This window comes from Mustelus asterias, chromosome 3 (genome assembly GCF_964213995.1).
Source record: "Mustelus asterias chromosome 3, sMusAst1.hap1.1, whole genome shotgun sequence".
Lineage (NCBI taxonomy): Eukaryota > Metazoa > Chordata > Chondrichthyes > Carcharhiniformes > Triakidae > Mustelus > Mustelus asterias.
Genome location: NC_135803.1, coordinates 46,334,042 through 46,356,124, shown reverse-complemented (window position 1 = coordinate 46,356,124; position 22,083 = coordinate 46,334,042). Strand labels below are relative to the sequence as shown.

The following is a 22,083-nucleotide window of genomic DNA, read 5'->3' as shown; positions in this document are numbered from 1 at the left end:
CTATCTAATTGTGTCCTTATCTTAGAGTTCTAGATGGTACATGTTGTGATTTTGGGAGGTGCTGTCTAATGGACATCAGGATAGATAACATGACAAAAGTAATGGCAAAAGGAGAAGAATAAAGGGGTAGGAGAGGGAAGTTAACAAATTAATGGAAAAGAAGAGAGAACTGGATAAGAAAGGGAAAAGTAAATGGTAAGGGGAAGGGAGTGAGAAAGATTGGTGATGAATGAGGTAGAAATGAATGATAATGAATGAGAAACATTTAACAATGAAAATGAGGAATTGAATGGCAATGAAAGGGTGAGTGAATGATTGACAATAGAGGAAAAGAGACAATATTCAGCAATGAGGGAAGAAAGGGAAAGGAACAGAAGTTGAGAGCACCACTAAGGGGAAGGGGAGCTAGTAGAAATGGAAAGTGGGGAGAGAGTGTACTAGCCTGTACAGTGCCAGCATGAGCTTTAAGGTGGGGGGTGAACAAGAATACGGCCCAGAATGGAACATGCAAAGAGTCCAATGAAATGAGGTTGAAGGGGGAGGAGGGTGCCTGGTTACATTGACACAGCAAAAACCAAAGGGTCTTTGTGCGAACTGAAAATGAAGTGTGTCTCTGTGAAAGAGTGGGGAACAGGACAGCCTGCGGTGTGTTTTTAAAACTGGGTCCAAGTACGAGTGTGACTTTGTGAATTGGGGCAGTCGGGGCTGGCTTTGGGAGAGGAATTGTTTTGAGATAACATTTTGATAACTTATATCTGGTTGACCTGCAAATAATCGAAGTGTCACTTTAATGCTGCACAAAGAAAACTATCATGATCTATTCGTGAAAAAGTATCAAAGTGTATAAAATAATCCTTTAGAAATACATGACCAATTTTCTGCCTTGGATATCATGATATCTGTTTTAGGTTTTCACATTCTTATGTTTCTTTTATTGAAGGCATGTTCTCTATACCTGGCACTTAAGTTACAAAGCCAATATAACTGCTTGTTTTCATAGGTCAGGGCCATTTTTAGTTTCAACGTTTTTGTAGCTGACATCAGCTTGTGCTAACTTTCTAAATTGGCGTGTACAGTGTTGCGGAATGGATCTGTTTACATTTTTCTCTCTGCATCAGACCAGAGAGGTAGGTCAAGTTTCCTAAAAGCTGAAAGAAGAGTAAAGCTCCTTCTGTTCCTTTCAGTATAAGTATTTTTAATTTCTTTATTGCCCCTGAATCATTTCCCACACTCGCCAGCTTCTTATTCTCTGCTGAGGAAGGTTGTTAATTTGTGCTTTCCAACCTTCAGGACATGATTATTTCCAGTATACATTGTGCTGGCACTGGGAATTCTTGGCAATCTGCTGAGTGATTTAGACTTGCTCAACTGATGGAAACATGGTGATTGTTCCGTGTCACCATCATTAACATAATAGAGCAGCAATGAAAAACAGGCAGTTCAAAGAAATCGGATTCAAAGCAACAAGCTGACCCCATAAATTAAACTGCTTATGATTGAAAAATTTTGGGGGTGCAGTTGGACCAGCGTGGTAAAGAGAAATGAACAACCCCATTTTCTATTGTCTTCAATGGAAAGTAAAATTGGCCAGGCTGAGAAACCAATTTGCTGTTGCCCTTTGCAATATTGCCTAGAGCCACTTTTACCCTTTGGAATGATTTAAAGACAGTATTTAATCTCAAATTATGTCCATGAACTGATCAAGTTTCACACCTGGGAGGATATCATCTGGACCATTTGATTAAATTACTGCATTTAATTCACTCATGTATGTATTCCTTTCTATGCAAGAATTTGTACAAGGCATTTCATTCCAGTATCAATTAACTTTAGTATTTGCTGTAAATCATGCTATTATCATTTTCCTGGGATGACATTACAAAATCTTTTTCTCTTTTTGTTTATTCACCATTATTTTAATGAACCATTTCATTTTTAATGATTAAATCTAAACCCAGAGATTACAACAGCTGGGTGAGCTGCTCTGCCTCATTACTATTTGAATGTTGAGGACAAAAGTGTTGATTAGTCTCACATGGGGAAAAAGTCAAATTTCTTTTTTATTAACTGGCATTCTGGGTTAATGTTTCAGGGACCAGATTCCATGGGTTGTGAGAGCCAGAAATGAATGGTTTCTATTATAATATATCGGCCTTTAGATATGCATTTAGGTCTTTAAACCTTACCAGTTTCAAAACTGAGGATCCAAAGATGGTATGCAGTGGCCTTGATGTTTGCAGGGAAGCAGTGGGGGGAGTGTGTTTGCTGGAAGGCTCTCCTCCGGGGGAAGGACATGTCTTGGCAGCAATCTCATAATGATCAAGTTTTTTAAACTTTGTTTTCTGCTCAGCTGTTGGGTGGCAAAGTTTGCACTAGAAAGCCTCAGCCAGAGGCCCAGCAATCAACAAAGATCATGGGCATAACTGGGGGCTAGTAAAGTTTGTGGGTCATGGCAGAGGTCAGCAAAGTTCATGGAGCATAAAGGTTGGGATGGAGGTGGTGGGGGGTAGCAGTGAGGGACAGGTTGGGGGGGGGGGGCAGGGTGAGGGGGGTGGAGAGAGGTTGGTAAGACCAGGAATTGGGAGATAAGGAGAGATTGGTGCCTTAAAGCTTTGAATGATTGTGAGGGGGCAGTTGACTGATCGCAGCGGGCAGTTTGCTTGAGGGGCCAGGGAGCATTCCTGTTCCTCGTGGCTCAGACGCATTGCTTTGAAAAACACACCCAACCTAAAAGGGGCAGCTCCTGACTCCATTTACCTGCTGGGTTTCCCGAGCTCTGGGCAATGCAACCCATCAAAGTTAAATTCAAATGAGACTCCCAAGTGTACTGTGAAAGTCTGATTTAAATATGATAATGAGGTGTACTGCCTCTTGAGGTTGGGACACAAACATGCAAATAACCTTTGTGGTAAAAACAACATCCAGGCCTGTGCTTAACAGGCTGCGTCACATTATGCAATTTTAAATTTTTAAACCACCTGCTCAACCCTCTCCCCCAGTTGCGATTGTTAAAATTCCTCCCAATCTATCAGTTTGGAGTAAATGTCTATTTTTAGCAATGATGGGTATGAGAAGTTTTTAGCTGCCTCATGGGTGGTCTTAAGCTTCAGTTTAAGCATAGACTGAGCCTTGGTCAGTTTTTAAAAATTTGTTCATGGGATGTGGGCATTGCCAGCTGGGCCAGCATTTATTGCACACCCCGAATTGCCCTTAAACTGAAACGAACTGGGCGCTAGGCCATTTCAGAAGACAGTTAAGAGTCAACCACATTGCTGTGGATTGGGAGTCAGAAGTAGATCAAACCAGGTAAGGGCGGCAGATTTCCTTCCCTAAAGGATATTAGTGAACCAGATGGGTTTTTACAACAATTGACAATGGTTTCATGTTCATCATTAGACTTTTAATTCCAGATCAGCTCAGTTGACTGGACGGCTGGGTCGTGATGCAGAGCGATGCCCATGATAAATTCAGAATCCTGCAAAGGAGAATTAAAAATATGACAGAATGAGAGAGAAAATATACTGCAAGGGCATACTAGTGAGGAATACTAAACACTGACAAGAGCTTCTTAAATATATAAAAATGAAGAGAGGTCAAAGTGAACAATAGGCCCCTTACAAAAGGAATCTGGGGAGATAGGGAACAAGGAAATAGTAGAGGAGTTTAACAGATAGTTTGCATCAGTCCTTATGGTGGAAGATACTTCGAACATCCCATTAATACTAAAGAATACAGGGGAGGAATTAAGCACCATCACTAGAGTAGTATTAGACAATCTAATGGGGCTAAAGGCAGCTAATACCCATGGCCCTGATGGCTTAATTCCTAGGATCCTAAAAGAAGAAGCTTAAGCGATAGCGGATGCATTGGTTGTAAATTTCAAAAATCCTTGGAGGAAATACTGGAGGATTGGCAAACTGCCAACGTGAAACTTCTATTCAAAAAGGGAGGGAGGGAAAACTTGGGTAACTATGGGCCAATTAGCCTGACATCTATTTTTGGAAAAATGTTGGAATCAATTATTAAGGAAGTAATAGCAGCACATTTGGAAAATCATAATCTAATTAAGCAGAGTCAGCATGGTTTCATGAAAGAGAAATTTCATCTGACTAATTTATTAGAGTTTTTTCAGGAAGTCTCAACCAGAGTGGATAGAGGGAAACTAGTAGGTGTGTTGTACTTGGAGTTCCAGTAGGCATACGACAAGGTACCTCACAGGAGGTTAAGTCATGTAGTATTGGAGGTACTACATTGGCATGGTTAGAGAATTGGCAAATGGGCAGTAAATAGCAAGTGGGGAAAAGGGGTTCTTTTTCAGGTTGGCGACCTGTAACCAGTGGGGATCTACAGGGATCAGTGCTGGGACTGCAATTGTTTACAATATATATTAATGACTTGGAGGAAGCAAATTACTGTAGCCAAATTTGCAGATGACACAAATAGGTGGAAAGGCAAGTTGTGAGAGTGATATAACCCGTTGACAAAGAGATATTGATAGGTTAAGGAAGAGAGCAAAAAGTTGGCAAATGGAGTATAATGTGGGAAAATGTGAAGTTGTTCATTTTGGAAGCAAGGAAAAAACAACAGCGTATTATTTAAATGAAGAAAAACTGCAGAAAGCTACAACGCAAAGGGGATACTTGGTGCACCAAACACAAAGCTAGCACCCAGGTGCGGCAGGTAATCAGGAAGGCTAATGGAATGTTGGCCCTTATTTCAAGGGGGTTGGAATATAAGAGTAGGCAAGTTTTGCTGCAACTATCCAAGGTGCTGGTGAGACCACATCTGGAGTACTGTGAGCAGTTTTGGCCCCCTTATTTAGGGAAAGATAATGGTGGGAATTCTCCGGCTGTTCACGATCCGCCGCTGCTGCAAACGAGGACGGAGAATTTGGCGCTCAGCCAAATCTCTGTTCACTGCAACAGAACCAGAGAATCTCGCTGATGTGAACAGCTGGAGAATTCGGCCATTATTTCATTGGAGACACTTGAGCAAAGATTCACTTGGATGATCCCTGGTATGGGAAGATTGTCTTGTGAGGAAAGATTAAACAGGCTAGTATTTTACTCATTGGAATTTAGAGGAATGGGGGGTGACCTCATTGAAACATATCGGCCGGAATTTTACCAGCTTGTCGACCACGGGAATCGGAGCGGGTGAGGGGTGAAGCATGGGAAAGTCTGTTGACCTCGGGCAGGATTTTATGGTTTCCAGACAAGTGAGGCCATAAAATCCCACCCATAGGATTCTTAAGGAGCTTGACAGGGTGAATGCTGAGAGGCTGTTTCCCTTCAAGGGAGAGTGGAGGACCAGAGGACACAGTCTCAGAATAAATGCATGCCAATTTAAGACTGAGATGAGGAGGTATTTTCTCTCAGAGTGTTGTGAGTCTTTGGAACTTCTGGCCACAGGGAGCTGTGGGAACAGAGTCCTTGGGCCCCAGTTTACCATTTTGATTCTAAGTGCTGGGCGCACTTGAAACTGGGAGTGTTTCAGGTCTGACTTTTAGACCTGTTCTCAGGCACCCCCATGCACACTCTGCCTGACAAAATATCGGCAATTCTGAATCGCACTGCAGAAGCCTATGGGCGGGGTTTAACTTGCCCGAAATCCTGCAGCTCCGATCGGACCCTCCAACTTCGCATGCGCAGATGAAAAAAGATAGAATGCTGCTCCCCTGCCACATCTTTCCTGGGTCAGATAATGCCTCCCCCTGGCCTCCATAGATTATCCCCCCACCGCCCCCCACCACCCGGACCGATTGCGGGCCCCTCCCCCCCTTTCCACCCCCACCGGTTTCAGGCAGAGTGGCAGTGGATCCCCCTTCCCTTCCACTGATCTTAGGCAGAGTGGCAGCGGGCCCCCCTTCTACCCCCACTGATCACAACAGAATGGCAGCGGACCCCCATTTCCACCCCCCTCCCCCCGATCACAGGCAGCGTGGCAGCGGACCCCCTTTCACCCCCACTGATCACAGGCAGAGTGGCAGTAGAACCCCCCCCCCACCGCCCCGATCTCAAGCAGAGAGCTGTCAGAGGCTAGGCACCTACCTCCTTATTAACTGGAGCCCCTGAATCCGACTTAAATGGAGCATGTCTGTTTCACGCCAATTCTGGATGGGCGAACGCGGTTATAAAGGGGGAAGTGCTGGTAAAGTTGGGCGTGCAGCCCCTTAAGTCAATTTAAATGCATGGACATGTCCTGATCGCGGCCATTTTCAGGCTTTGGTAAAGGGGGAACCGACGCAGATTGTGCTACTTGCCTCACGCCCAACTTTACCAAATTTTCGCGCCAGAAAACGGACGCAACTTGATGGTAAAATCGGGCCCCCTTGGGTATATTTAAGGCAGAGATAAATAGATTTTTGATCAGTAAGGGAATCAAGAGTTACAGGGAAAGGGCAGAAAAGTGGACGTGAGGAAAATGGGCATGAGGAATGTCAGATCCGCCATGATCTTATTGAATGGCACAGCAGGCTCGAGGGGCCGAACGGCCTTCTCCTGTTCCTATTTCTTATCGTTTAATGTTTGCCTGGCAATCACCACCTCAATGAAAGTGAAACTCGGCCACTTCCAATCCAGCCTGCCACGTATGCCCGTCACCGGTAAAATTCTCACCATGGAGAGTGTAAGTAAAGAAGTTATACTGAACCGCCAGTGACATAAAGCAGTCCCTGACAAAAGTTGGGAACATCATTTCCATTCATTAGCATATCATTATCAGGCCTCGATACCCAAATCAACCCCCTCACCGTAAGGAAATCCACTCACATTGGTGTGTGGGCAGACTGGCGCGAAACACAGCTGGTCTCCTGTGGTGTGCACCTGGTGAGCAGAACTCCAAGAGGAGCTCAGATGAGTGCATCACTCAGGGAGAGAGAGGGTCATACATGGGCACTACCCTGGCACTGCCCTCTGGGAGGGGGCAGTGTTGGAGGGGGGGGGGTGTTGCTTGGGGGGGTGGGTTTCAAGTGAAATTTTGTGCACCCTTTAAAAATGGCGCCCCGATCGGCTGGCAGAGCCCTGCCAACCTGATGTTGCGAGACACACCCCTTATTGGTTCTCTTCAAAATCCCGAATTATACCTTGATGCTGGTGGCTTCAATGCCCCTTTTCCTACCTGTTATTGGCCTTTGCCGAATTTGTAATTTGTAAGCGAAAAGAGGGGGGAGAAAGTTATGGGGAGAGGGTATGAAGGAGAGAGTGTGTGAGGAAGAGAGGATGCGACGGGGAGATAGGGGAGGCAGAACATGAGTCGGAGGGAGAAGAGAAAGGGTGTGATGGGGGGGGAATGTGTGAGCGCGAAGGGGTGTGAGGCTAAAAAGGAGAGGATGTGAGGGAGAGGGAGAGGGTGTGAGGGTGCAGAGGTGAGAGAGGGAGGGGTGCGAGGGGAGAGAGGGAGGAGTTGCGAGGGTGGAGGGGATGAGAAGGGTGCGAGGCAAAAGAGGAGGTGCGAGGCGAGAGAGGGAAAATATGAGACAAGGCAGAGTGTGTGTGTGTGGGGTCAGGGTGTTTCCCTAAATCTGGTTCACTCACAGTATCAGGACTTTCCTTTAACCCCATACACATACATACCATCATGCTCTCTCGCTTACCCTCACGGGAGGCCAGAGTGAGTGAATGAGCAACTTGAGATTAGGAGTGAACTGGGCACGCACACTCTCACCTTATTACAATCTGATACACATCTTCATTTATTTCTGATTGCCTTTTTTTGCTCAGCAAGTTGTTTCTTTTCAAATGTTTTTAAAATTAATTTGTAATGATCCACTAAACTTCACCTTTCCTAAATTTGCTTATAGGCCCCCTGAGTGATAAAGATTTTGAATTGTGCTCCCCACTCCCAGGCAAAAAGGTTGGACAACCTTGTTCTAAATGATAGCGGTCATGGGTTTGGAAGGTGCTGCCTCAGGAGCCTTGGTGAGTTCCTACAGTGCATCGTGTAGATGGTACACACTGCACTGCCATTGTGCATCAGTCGTGGAGAGAGTCAATATTTGTGAATGGGGTGCCAATCAAGAGTGCCACTTTGTCTTGAATGGTGTCAGGCTTATTGAGTGTAGTTGGAGCTGCACTCGGCCAGACAAGTGGAGAGTATCCCATCCCACTCCTGACTTGTGCATTATTGATTGTTGACAGGCTGGGAGGGTCAGGAAGTGGGTTACTTGCCTCAGGATTCCTAATCTCCGACCTGCTCTTGCAGCCACAGTATTTATGTGGCTAGTCCACTTCAGTTTCTGGTCAATGGTAAGCTCCAGGATGTTGATGGTTGGGGATTCAGGGTGGTAATGCAATTGAATGTCAAAGGCTGATGGTTAGAATCTCTCGTTGGAAATGGTCATTGCCTGGCACTTGTGTGGCATATATGTTACTTGCCATTTGTCAGTCCAAACCTGGATATTGTCCAGGTCTTGCTGCATTTAGACACATGGCCTTCAGTATCTGAGGAGTCACAAATGGTGATCGACATTATGCAGTCATCAACGAACATCCCCACTTCTGACCTTTTGATGGAAGGAAGGTCATTGATGAAGCAGCTGAAGATGATTGGTCCTAGGACATGACCCTGAAGAACTCCTGCAGTGATGTCCTGGAACTGAAATGTTTGACGTCCAACCACCACAACCATCTTCCTTTGTGCCAGGTATGACTCCAACCAGTGGAGGGATCCTCCCCTGATTCTCATTGACTACAGTTTTGATATGGCTCCGTGATGCCACACTCAGTCAAATACTGCCTTGCTGTCAATGGGAGTCACTCTCACCTCACCTCTGGAGGTCCATGTTTGAACCCAGGCTGTAATGAGGTCAGGAGCTGAATGACACAAACCAAACCCAAACTGTGCATCAGTGAACAGGTTATTGCCAAGCAGGTATCACTTGATAGCACTGTTGATGATGCCTTCTGTTACTTTAAGAGTAGACTGATGTGGTAGTAACTGGCCGGATTGGATTTGTCCTGCTTTTTGTGTACTGGATCTACCAGGGCAATTACTGGCAATTACACATTACTGGGTAGATGCCAGTGTTGTAGTTGTACTGGAACAGCTTGGCTAGGGGTGCGGCAAGTTCTGGAGCAGAAATCTTCAGTACTATTATCGAAATGTTGTCAGGGCCTTTGCAGCATCCAGTGCCTCCAGCCATTTCTTGATATCACATGGAATGAATCGAATTAGCTGAAGACTGGGATCTTTAATGCTGGAGACCTCTGGAAGAGGCCAAGATAAAATGCACTGTCTGAAAGGATGGTGGAAGCCGATTTAATGATAACTTTCAGAAATAAATTGGATGAATACCTGAAAGAGACAAGATTGCTGGGCTACGGGGAAAGAGGAGAGTGGCACTAATTAGACAGCTCATTCGAAGAGCTAGCAAAGATATGGTAGGCTGAATGGCCTCTTTCTCTGCTGTGTTAAGTTTCCCTCTTAAGTGTCTGATTAAATTGTTCACCAGCCATTGTGACCAATGGGGCTTTTGCCAAAATACATACACAACACAGATTCTGATGTATTGTTTAACAGCAGTTTATTATAAAATTAGACTCTTTATGATAGAATAATTAGTTAACTGATATGAAAGAACTTTTACTATATAATACAGACTTTGTATGTATTGTAAAGCAACGTAACTTAGATTACAAAGTTACAATTTTTCACATCTTAAGCATGTGTTGAGCAACAACAATTTTCCTTCGTAGGAATGCAGAGGTTAAGTTCCTTCCCTTTTGCTAATCTTGCTAATCAATTATGTTTTATTTAATGAATGTAAACATGCACTTATTTGCGTTACAGTTAAATCAAAATGGTAAACATAATAGTATTTGAGGACACTAACTGTTTTGAAATGTAGTATTCCACCCAAATTTGAACTAAAGGTGTATTTCTCCTCATCCTCAAGGGAGTCTTGCCAGACCACCCTAGGAGTTGAAGAGGAAAACAAGGTGAATGTTTTTTAGTGTTGCAGATATTGGATCTTAAAATCCAGGTGCCCAGGTTTCAGGGATGACATTATGGTAACACCACTCCTGTTGTTTCTGGCAAGTGAAACTGATGAACCAAATAGAATTAGTGTAGCAATAGCCTGGCATGCATATCTTAATACCAGTATAAATCTCTAGCCCAGTATAAATCTCGAGCCAGAGATGAGCATGATATTGCAGGAGATTTATACTACAAAGTTCACTCAGGAAGTTGAATTTAGAGGATTCTGTAATATAAATAGGCTTTCTTATTGTATGATTGGGCATTGAAAATTTGAGATCCATTCTTTGAATGTGTTAATTTGGAACAAAAATCAAATACAATTAATCGTAAATAAATTCAGCTCCTCCATGTGGCAGAATCTCTGTGACACTCCAGCCAACAACATTCCCTCTAATGCTGCAGGAATCATCCTTACTAGCCAAGCCCTGTATTTCATTTTTGGAAATCACACTGTCCCATATATTGAATCCAGTCAACTTTCCTGAAAAGGATAGGTTTTTATCAAAGCCACCTCCAGTGCAGCAACCATTTTTTTCTTGACCCAGCTGCAGTAGTCCTCCGCTTGGGATATTGTGACCAACAGCCATGCCCGAAGAAGCAGCAGCAAGTTTTCCATCCACCCAAAGTGTCGCATTTCCATCTTCAGCACTCCATGTTGCACAGAAGAATGTCCACTGACCAAGCGAGACTACATTTTGAGCAACAATTTTGCTGGTGTCACTGTGCACAGAGAGCACAGCGGAGGACTGATTGAAGTATAGCTGAATTTGATAAGGATTTCTCTTTGTTCCGTAGGAGAACACAATGGTTTTTTCCAGCACAGCGGTGGCCTTTACCCATACGCAAGCTGTAAATGAGCTAAGAGTCATGTCATCAGGGTGAACACTTGCAAAAATCTTCTTTGAGCGCATAGGGAAGATCAGTGCCATATCACAACCTGAGGGACAATAGAAGAAAATAGTACAAACATTCAATGATATTATGTACTGTTGTATGCAGTAGCCTTTTTGTCAACGAAGATTGACTGCATCTTTTTCTTTTAAGGACAGACTAAATACAAAGTTTTATGTCAAATGTTCAGAAATTATGGCCGGAATTCAGGCCGGTGGGATTCTTTGGTCCCTTCAGCAGTGCATCCGCTGCCATGGGTTCCCCGCCGGTGTGAAGTGGCTTCAATAGGAATACATCACCAAGGAAAACACTGAGGTGAGGCCAGAAAATAAGTTGATACTCTATTTGATTCTTCTGCAAATGAAAAAAAGGGTATGATGTGGTTCAGGATTTGGTAGGAATTTGGTGCAATGAGGCAAGAAGATGCTACTTTTTATATCTATGTTTCTCAGAATGTGGTGAATGCTCCAGGCTTTACTTCATTGGGCAGGTAGGTGATTGGTGAATTTTAAAGATTTTATCCCTCTAAAATGTGGGCTGTAGTTTAAATCGATACCAGCAACTTGGCAAGAGGTAAATGTTGTATTAAATTTATACCTCACCAGCTAAACTATTTGTTATAATTAGAAGCAAAATCTGTATGATATTTGTAACCAATTTTAAATGTAATTAAATTAAACACGGTAATGATGTCAGGGCAGGTGATGTGTTGCAGCTGTCGCATGTGGGTGCTGATGGACACCTGTGTGATCCAAGATAACCACATCTGCAGTTTGTCTACAGCTCCAGAAACGTCGGCATCAAGTTGATCAGCTGGACTGAACTTCATTGCAGTGTAAATGTAAGCATATTTGTGACTAATAAATAAACTTTACCGGGCTCTGGGTATTGGACATTGCGATGGACCAGGGAGGATGAAAGTTACCTGGACAGCCATTCATACCCCTTGGGCTAATTACTTCAGAATGAGTCCATGATGAGGGATAGGAGGGTGTGACAATGAATGAGGCAGTGTACCAATGACTTATGTAGAACTAAGAAAAAGGTTCAGCTAAGAAAGTATAAACATTCAGTGGCTAAATTGAAAAGCAGAACCACCAAGGTAATAATCTCTGGATTGCTACCCGAGCCATGAGCAAATTGGTATAGAGTAAATACGATTAGAGTGTTATTTGTGTGAATCTAAGATTTGTGTCAGAGAGCAAGGTTTCCATTTATGGGGCATTGGCACCCGTACTGGGGAAAGAGGGAGCTGTACAACTGGGATGTCCTTTCACCTGAACCATGCTGGTGCTAGTGTATTGGTCAGTTCTTTAATTAGGGATGTAGAGAGCGCCTTAAACTAAATAGTGTGGGGGTTTGCATGAGGGGAGATTTAGAAAGTTAAAGAGAAAAGGCAAGGCAATGCTTTAGGGTATCAATGATCAGAGTGTGACAGAAGGGAATCAGAGCATACAACTGTAAGAGCGCACCTGAAAATAAGGTCAGAGTAGAGAAAATGGTAAAAGTACAAATATAGGCTCTTTATCAGAAAGCTCACAACATTCATAGCAAGATGGATGAATTGATAGCACAAATTGAAATAAATGAATGTGATCTGACAGCCATTACAGAGACATGGTTGCAAAGCCACCATGGCTGGGACTTGAATATTTAAGGATGTTTGATATTTCAGGACAGGACGAAAGGCTTTTTCCAAGGGCGGAAGTGTCAATTACAAGGGGGCAGAGGTTCAAGGTGTGAGGGGAAAAGTTTAAGGGAGATGTGCGGGGGAAGTTTTTCATGCTGAGAGTGGTGGGTGCCTGGAACATACCACCAGAGGAGGTGGTGGAAGCGGGCACATTAGCAACATTTCAAAGGCATCTGGATGGGTACCTGAATAGGGAGGGAATAGAGGGATACGGACTGAGTAAGGGCAGAATGTTTTTATTTAGTTTAGTTAGGGCATCATGATCAGCACAGGCTTGGAGGGCCGAAGGGCCTGTTCTTGTGCTGCACTGACCTTCTTTCCTTGTAAAGGAAAAGGAGATAGGGTGGCTCGGTCAATGAAGGATGAGATTAGTACAACAATGCAAAATTATTTTGGTTTGAAGGAACTAAATGTAGTATCAATTTGTTACAGATATGAAATAGCACAGGAATTAAGTCACTGGTGGGGTAGTTAATAGGACTGTGGCTGCACTGTAGGACAAAGTCAAAAAATAATGGGGACATACTGCAACTGAGAAGGGAGATACTGCAGAGATTGGAGACTGTGAGATTGCAATTACTGCAATTGAGATGGGAGAATTTAATCTTTACTTGATTTATAAATTAAATTAGCAAAAATAGCCTGGAGAATGTGTTCATAGTGTATGCAAGGCAGTTTTTAAAAAAACAATAGACACTGTAATCACCAGGGAATGGGCTATGTTAGATCTGGTAACATGTCCTTACAATGGGCCTCTCCAGACTCTGCTATTTAATGTTTGTTCCTGCTTAAACTTCGTAGTAGACAAACCATTACTATTTCAGCTCTTTCAAATGCAAGGAATCTTGGCTCAATGTCTGCTGGCTGGAGCAAGGTTCAATCCCAGAACTAAGATACAGAGTGTAGAATCCCCCAAAAAACTGTAGAATCTTTACACACCATCAAATCCCTATAGTGCAGAAGGAGGCCATTTGGTTCATCGAGTCTACACATACTCTCTGAAAGAACATCTTACCCAATCCCACACAGCCTGCTCTGTCACCATAACTCCATGCATTTACCATGGCCAATACACCTAACCTCCACACATCTTTGGACACTAAGGAACAATTTAGTATGGCCAATCCACTCAACCTGCACATCTTTGGACTGTGGGAGGAAACCGGAGCACTTGGAGGAAACCCATGCAGGCACTGGGAGAACGTGCAAATTCACAGTCACCCAAAGCTGGAATCAAACTGGGTCCCTGGTGCTGTGAGGCAGCAGTGCTAACCATTGTGCTACCATGCTGACATTAGGTGCTAATGAGATGGGATCAGTTAATAATCTCATCGTAACGTACTCCCGAAGTAAGAGTGATTGTAATATGATAGAAGTTCACATTCAGTTAGATGGTGAGAAATTTGGGTCTGAAATTTGTGTCTTAAACTTAAACAAAATCAATTACAAGGTATGAAGATAGAGTTGTCTAAAATAGACAATAATATAGGTTAAAAGGTAAGTGAAGCATTGGAAAGCATTGAAGGAGCCATTTAATAACTCTCAACAGGATGTATTCCACGAAGAAAAAAAGACTCCATGAGAAGGATGCACTATCCGTGGCTAACTAAGCAAGTTAAAGATGATAATGAATTGAAAGAAAAGATGCGCACTGCTGGAAAAAAAAATTGTAGGCCTAAAAATTTTAGAAACCAGCAAAAGATGACTAAAAAACATGAGGAAGGAGAATTTGACGAAGGAAAGAAAACTAGCAAGAAATATAAAAACAAACAGTAAAAGCTTCAACAAATATATAAAAAGGAAAAGTATCGCTAAGGAAGTGTTGGTCCCCAAGTGGGTGAGACTGGGAAAGGGATAGTGGGAACCAAGGAGATGGCAGAGATTTTCAACACATATTTGGTATCTGTCTTCGCAAGAGAAGATGCAGAAAGCATTCCAAGAATATTCGAAATTCAAGAGGCAAAAGAGCAGGAGGAACTTTAAAACAATTGCTAGAGAAAATATACTGGGGAAACTATTGGGACTGAAGGCAAACAGGTCCCCTGGACCTGATGGCCTGCATATTAGACCCTTAAAGGAAGTGACTACAAAGATAGTGGAAGCATTGTTACAACCTTCCAATATTCCCTAGATTCCCTTGTGGGGGCGGCACGGTGACACAGTGGTTAGCACTGCAGCCTCACAGCACCAGGGACCCGGGTTCGATTTCCGACACTTGGGTCACTCTGCGTGGAGTTTGCACATTCTCCCCGTGTCTGCGTGGGGTTTCCTCTGGGCACTCTGGTTTCTTCCCACAGTCTGAAAGACGTACTGGTTAGGTGCATTGACCTGAACAGTTGCCGGAGTGTGGCAACTAGGGGAATTTCACAGTAACTTCATTGCAGTGTTAATGTAAGCCTTACTTGTGACTAATGAATAAATAAACGTTACTTTTTATTTACTTTAGATCCTGGAAAGATTCCAGTGGATTAGAAACCTCAATTGTAACTAAACTATTCAAGAAAGGAGAGAGAATGAAAACTATCGGCCAGTTAGTCCAACATCTGCCATTGGGAAAATGCTAGAATCCTTTATTAAAGAGATAGTAGCAAGACATTTGGAAAATCATAACACAATCTGACGAAGTCAGCATGGTTTTGTGAAAAGGAAATCGTGTTTAATAAATTTATTGAAGTTATTTGAGGAGGTAACAAACAGGGTGGGAAGCATTAGATGTAGTGGGTGGAATTTTATGTGCCATCTCACTGGCGGATTTAGTCAATGGACATTTGAATGGCGCACCGCATTTTCCGGCTTGATCCCAATGTGACAGGACTGTAAAATTCTGCTCAGTGTATTTGGATTTCTAAAACCCATTCAATACGACATGATATAAAAGGATGCTGCACAAGAGAAGAGCTCATGGTGTTGGGGGTGATATATTAGAGGATTTGCTAACTAACGGGAAACAGAGTCAGGATAAATGGGTCATTTGCAGGTTGGCAAACTGTAACTTGTGGAGTGCCAGAGGTTTCAGTGCTGGGGTCTCAACTATTTATGATCTAATGGATGAAGAGACTGCTATATTGCAGCTAACTTTGCTGATAGAAACTGGAAGCAGGAGTAGGCCATTCGGCCCTTCGAGCCTGCTCCACCATTCATTTTGATCATGGATTATCATCGAATTCAATATCCTGATCCCCTCCCTCCCCCCCCAAATCCCTTGATCCTTTTAGCCCCTAGAACTATGCCTAATTTCTTCTTGAAATTAGACAACGTTTTGGCTTCAACTACATTCTGTGGTAGTGAATTCCACACATGAAACAAAGACAAGCAGTAAAACATGTTGTGAAGAGGATACACCGAGTCCACTAAGGGACGTGGATAGGTTAAATGAATGGGCAAAAGATTGGCAGATTGAGTTTAATGTGGGACAATGTGAAATTGTCCACTTTTGCAGGGGGGATGCAGTTGGGAAGGCCTAAGGTCTTTTGTAGGTCCTGGAGGAACATGCCTGCTCCTCCTAAAAACAAAATGAAATTATGCTTTAAAAGGGGAGGTGATGGCCTCGTGATATTATCACTAGACTATTAATCCCGAAACTTCTTTGGACACGGGTGAGGTCCCTGAGGATTGGAGGATAGCGAATGTGGTCCCATTGTTTAAGAAGGGTAGCAGGGATAACCCAGGAAATTATAGGCCGGTGAGCTTGACGTTCGTGGTAGGGAAGTTGTTGGAGAGGATTCTTAGAGACAGGATGTATGTGCATTTAGAACGGAACAATCTCATTAGTGACAGACAGCATGGTTTTGTAAGAGGGAGGTCGTGCCTTACAAATTTGGTGGAGTTTTTTGAGGAAGTGACAAAAACGGTTGATGAAGGAAGGGCCGTGGATGTCGTCTATATGGATTTCAGTAAGGCATTTGACAAAGTCCCACATGGCAGGTTGGTTAAGAAGGTTAAGGCTCATGGGATACAAGGAGAAGTGGCTAGATGGGTGGAGAACTGGCTTGGCCATAGGAGACAGAGGGTAGTGGTCGAAGGGTCTTTTTCCGGCTGGAGGTCTGTGACCAGTGGTGTTCCGCAGGGCTCTGTACTGGGACCTCTGCTATTTGTGATATATATAAATGATTTGAAAGAAGTTGTAACTGGTGTAATCAGCAAGTTTGCGGATGACACGAAGATGGCTGGACTTGCGGATAGCGAAGAGCATTGTCGGGCAATACAGCAGGATATAGTTAGGCTGGAAAATTGGGCGGAAAGGTGGCAGATGGAGTTTAATCCGGATAAATGCGAAGTGATGCATTTTGGAAGAAATAATGTAGGGAGGAGTTATACAATAAATGGCAGAGTCATCAGGAGTATAGAAACACAGAGGGACCTAGGTGTGCAAGTCCACAAATCCTTGAAGGTGGCAACACAGGTGGAGAAGGTGATGAAGAAGGCATATGGTATGCTTGCCTTTATAGGACGGGGTATAGAGTATAAAAGCTGGAGTCTGATGATGCAGCTGTATAGAACGCTGGTTAGGCCACATTTGGAGTACTGCATCCAGTTCTGGTCGCCGCACTACCAGAAGGACGTGGAGGCATTGGAGAGAGTGCAGAGAAGGTTTACCAGGATGTTGCCTGGTATGGAGGGTCTTAGCTATGAGGAGAGATTGGGTAAACTGGGGTTGTTCTCCCTGGAAAGACGGAGAATGAGGGGAGATCTAATAGAGGTGTACAAGATTATGAAGGAGATAGATAGGGTGAACGGTGGGAAGCTATTTCCCAGATCAGAAGTGACGTTCACGAGGGGTCACGGGCTCAAGGTGAGAGGGGCGAAGTGTAACTCAGATATTAGCGGGATGTTTTTTACACAGAGGGTGGTGGGGGCCGGGAATGCGCTGCCAAGTAGGGTGGTGGAGGCAGGCACGCTGACATCGTTTAAGACTTACCTGGATAGTCACATGAGCAGCCTGGGAATGGAGGGATACAAACGATTGGTCTAGTTGGACCAAGGAGCGGCACAGGCTTGGAGGGCCGAAGGGCCTGTTTCCTGTGCTGTACTGTTCTTTGTTCTTTGTTGTTCGGCTAATGTTCTGGGGACCTGGGTTCAAATTCCACCACGGCGATGGTAGAATTTGAATTCAATAAAAAAACTATCTGGAATTAAGAATCTACTGATGACCATGAAACCATTGTCAATCGTTGGAAAAACCCATCTGGTTCACTAATGTTCTTTAGGGAAGGAATTCTGCCTTCCTTATTTGGTCTGGACTACATGTGACTTCAGAGCCAACTGCCGTTGGCAATTAGGGATGGACAGTAAATGCTGGCCAGCCAGTGATGCCCATGTTCCACGAATGAATTTTTTAAAAAATCAGAGTGGTTAGAAACCTTGGATCTCACTTGCTGCCATAGCCTTATGCTGCTGGCTCCAGCACCGGAACTTGCTGCAATTTTTAGTTAATTAGGTAATTTCAACATGGAATCCTTATTATAAAATGTATTAATTTAATATAAGTATTCTGGAGGCTCCATCTGTCTAATGGTAGGCAAGTCTGCTCCCTCCAAAAGAAGGCACATAAATGGGTAGAGGATGGGTGTATCTCTGTAACTATTCTACTATATTTAAACCACCTGCGCATGAGGTGGACAGGGTTACATTTGGGGATGTTTGCTTTTCATATATTTGCATACTTCCCTTGGAAATCCATGTGAAATAGTGGAAGCATTCCCAGGCTGGTTAGAAGTGTGATGGGCAGCAACATGAACTCTCCTTCCATGGCCACAATCATGGTTATGCTACGCAATAGTGTGGCCAGTCCTATTCATGCTATGATGGTGGTGGAGGTGAGGATGAGCATCCACACTTACATCCACGCTAACCTGGCTCGAGTATCTTTCTGGATGTGAACCCAGAGAGCAGTATGAATCCTACTACACCTTCTGATTCAGAGGCAGAATCTCTACCACTAGCGACAACATTAGTGATTGATTCTGTCTGAATGAGACATCAAAGACAAGAGGTGAAGTATCTGGCAGCAGCAGAGTGTTTGGGAGTTTGAAGATGCATTTATTTGGGAGCTGGCTGAGATTTCTATCCAGGTTAATATTGGATGGTGTATAAGACATCTTGTGGGTGCGAATTGAACAATGCAGAAAATTATCAGGCCGAAGAAAGGCAGGTTTGACCCCAAACAATGCGATAGATATTGGAAGCCAGGAGGAGGTCTGCACTTCATGCTTCATCTTCTCAGCTATTAAAATATGTTAATGATTGAATAATGGTTGGGATTAAAAGAAATGGGAAATACAGAATACCAATAAACAATAGTGAGCAAGAATACCTGATGGTAAGATGTGTCTGTCTGACCACTTCTGACATCTTGTCAGCTCAGCTTTCGATTGTTGAAGTTGGGTTGCCAAGGAGTTCAGAGTTGTGTCCAAGTTTTCAGGAACTCTTTTCTTAATGTCAAGTGACAGTCTCTGATCCTTCATGTCCGCTGATGTTTGCCAAGCCATCTCAAGTGTTTTGAGCCTGTTGGACAGATCCTGGCTCACCGCAAGAAACTGCTGAAGTATATTTTTCTGCTCTGACTTGATCTCCACTTTGGTTTCTCTGATTTCTTCCAGTGCGTATGCCACTTTCTCGTCTATTTGAACCGTGGTGTGCAAAGTTACACTATTCATGGCACTTGTGCAAGTCTCTGCAAAGTTGGCTGCAAGCTGGCGCATTTCGGAACGTGTGCTTTGCAATTCTACCTTGCACACTTTGTCAGTGGTGTGTTGAAGGATGCTCTGTTTCATTTGAGAATCCTCCAGCATTACGAAAAGCTTATCCCATTTCGTGAGTTCTTTTTGGCATTTACAAGAACCATCTGGGGAGGATAAGTTTAGATTGTGTCAGTACTTAATTAGTACAGAGGGATATACGTCTGTATTGGATACTGCAACGTTTTGTTGAATTCTACTAAATTTGATCATTGATAGTGGAATCGCTCTGGAGCTCTATCTAAATGTTAAATAAACATTAAGGTCAGGTTCCCCCCCCCCCCCCCCCCCCACCCCACCCCCCCCCCCCCCCCACCCCACCCCCCCCCCCCCCCCCCCCCCCCACTTAATAAAGAGGACTGGGAGTGGAAGATCCCACCAACAGGAAGGGCCGGAAAATCCCACCCTAAGTCAATTTAAGCTGCTTGCATTTTAGTTAATTTTAGAAAGAAAGCAAAAATCTTGCATTTATGTAGCACCATACACAACCTCAGGACATCCCAAAATTTTCACAGGCAACTAGGTACTATTGAAGTGCAATTACTGTTGTTGTTGTAGATAATGCCTCTGTGCGCTTAGGAGAGTCTCACAACAGCTTTGTGATAATGACCAGATAATCTGGGTTTTTTCTGTGGTGTTGGTTGTGGAAGAAATATTGCTGCTCTTCACAATAATGCCATGTGGTATTTACACCTACCTGGGAATTATAGAGCCCCTAACGTACAGAAGGAGGCTATTTGGCCCATCTAGTCTGTACCGACCACGTCACATCCAAGCCCTATTCCCGTAACCCCACACATTTACCCTACTAATCTCCCTGAAACTAGGGTCAATTTAGCATGGCCAATCAACCTAACCCGCACATCTTTGGACTGAGGGAGGAAACCGGAGCACCCGGAGGAAACCCACGCAGACACAGGGAGAAAGTGCAAACTCCACACAAACAGTGACCCAAGGCCAGAATTGAACCTAGGTCCCCGGTGCTGTGAGGCAACAGTGCCAACCACTGTGGCACCGTGCCGCCCCAGTTAAACCAAGGCAGTCAAGGCCTTGGTTTAACATCTTGGGCACGATCTTACCACCCATTCGCGCTACACTCCCACTGCAGGGAAGACAGAGAATTTGGTGACAAGGCGAATCTCTGTTAACTGCAGCTGGATGGGAAAGTCCCGCAGGCGTGAATGGTCAGAAAATTCACCTTGAACAATACAGCTGCCCCTCAGTAATATGTTGGATTTTGTATAAATGTAACTGCACTGACCCTTTGTCATTACTTTTAAATCGAATCACTATCCAAGTGATTTTATGTTCGCACTCATCGCACATTTTGTGGCTGCAAGTTAGGATAAATTAAGTATATTAACATTTTGTCAGTGAAGTTAATGAGCCTTTTTCCAGTAAGTCTTTTCCTGAGATTAACTGCCTAACATGTAGGAGTTAATAGAAGTAAGAACACAAGCTCTTTTACACGTGGTATTTTACTGCTAATCAGGGAGATTTTGCAACCTTTGTAGGCAATGAAATAATTCAGCCATAAAATATTTTTATCTGTGAAATATTACTATTGAAGCTAAATTTGTTATAATTTCAAACTGCCAGTTTCATTGGGAAAGATAATGCTGCAAAAGTGCAGAAAGCATTATAAAACTTATATAATCAATTGTGAAAAGTTCTATTCATCTAGTTCTGCAATTAACTTCTGAAGATACATTACCTGGTAAAACAGAGATTTTATTTTCCATCCCATGAATAAGTTGTATCTCTTCATAATCCTCTGCCAAAGTATGGGACAAGTTCAGTAGAATCCACAGTATTATTGTAAGTGCAGCCATTTCTTCCGAGTTGTGTTCTTTTCAGTATGTAGTACGATGATGGCACTGTTCTGTTGATTTTTGTTCCTCCAGTATGAGCTGTAAAGGGGACTGAACACAAGCCTCCAAAAGCTCTTAATAAATAGTAAGTGAGGAGTGATGCAAGAACTTAGCTGCACGTACTTTATACCAATGACAATGAGCTAGAGTTCTGCTTTCGCAACCAAGAGGTTGAATTACACAACCTTTAAACTTGTGGTTTAAGAGCACATGTGGGTAGGTGCATATGAGAAAGGGCCCAGCACTGGGGTAAGTTTTAGATTGCAAGCCAGATGTAATGATCTACCACTGGGGAATGCATTTTTGTAATATAAAGTGGTAGCAATAAGTGACGAATGTGCATGAAAGCAGAGCAGGGCAAGTCCCAAAGGATTGTGGAAGTATGCAAGGGCATTTATTTCTGCATTTGATTAGGATTTTTTTTTAACAGTTTTTTTTCAAGTGAAAGTAGTTAGATATAAATCCTTAGGTAGATTTGAAAGATTTAATGAAAAGAAAATGCTGAACTATGTTTAGAATTTTATTTTAGATCTGTTTTGTCTAATCGTCATCTTTTTAAAATGTATAAATATGTAAAAAGCAGCAAAAGCTTTTTGCAATTTCTGAATGGTACATGAATTGATGGCACCATATAATTTGCACCTATAATTCAGCACAAGGCCTGATCTTTGGTGTACCATCAGAACAAAGTGTTGAATGGAGGTCAGAGAATTCCCCACAGGACTAACAAGTGTCCCAGAGTGGTATTGATTTTGTCCAGAGAACAGATTTTTTTGCTTAATTTTTCTGCTAGTTAAAGTTGTGTACTGAATGCATATCAAATGAAGGGAAGAATTTTTTAAGTTCCAAAAAAGGTTTTGTGCACTTATCTTTCCATGGTTGTAAAGCGATTTGAACTGAGATACGACACCTG

General features: G+C 43.2%; 2 protein-coding genes across 2 annotated transcripts in view; one reads left to right on the top strand and one right to left on the bottom strand.

Annotated features, from left to right (window-relative positions):
* veph1 (ventricular zone expressed PH domain-containing 1) overlaps positions 1-22,083 on the top strand; it is a 242,208-nt gene that overhangs the window by 55,571 nt on the left and 164,554 nt on the right. The gene's annotated exons all lie outside the window — the stretch shown is intronic.
* Positions 9,499-21,331, bottom strand: ptx3a (pentraxin 3, long a). The gene is made up of 3 exons (XM_078208347.1): positions 21,014-21,331; positions 18,876-19,406; positions 9,499-10,918 (listed from the first exon to the last, which is right to left on the bottom strand). Exons 1-3 carry the CDS (start codon positions 21,129-21,131, stop codon positions 10,302-10,304), a joined length of 1,266 nt encoding a protein of 421 aa, XP_078064473.1. The 5' UTR covers positions 21,132-21,331; the 3' UTR covers positions 9,499-10,301.

Excerpts from the sequence above, each read along its gene's own strand:
- ptx3a (XM_078208347.1), bottom strand. The coding sequence starts at position 21,131 with ATGGCTGCACTTACAATAATACTGTGGATTCTACTGAACTTGTCCCAT. Across the intron at positions 19,407-21,013 it reads TAAAATCTCTGTTTTACCAG|ATGGTTCTTGTAAATGCCAA; the intron begins GTAATGTATCTT and ends TATCCTCCCCAG. Across the intron at positions 10,919-18,875 it reads CAGACACATCTTACCATCAG|GTTGTGATATGGCACTGATC; the intron begins GTATTCTTGCTC and ends ATTGTCCCTCAG.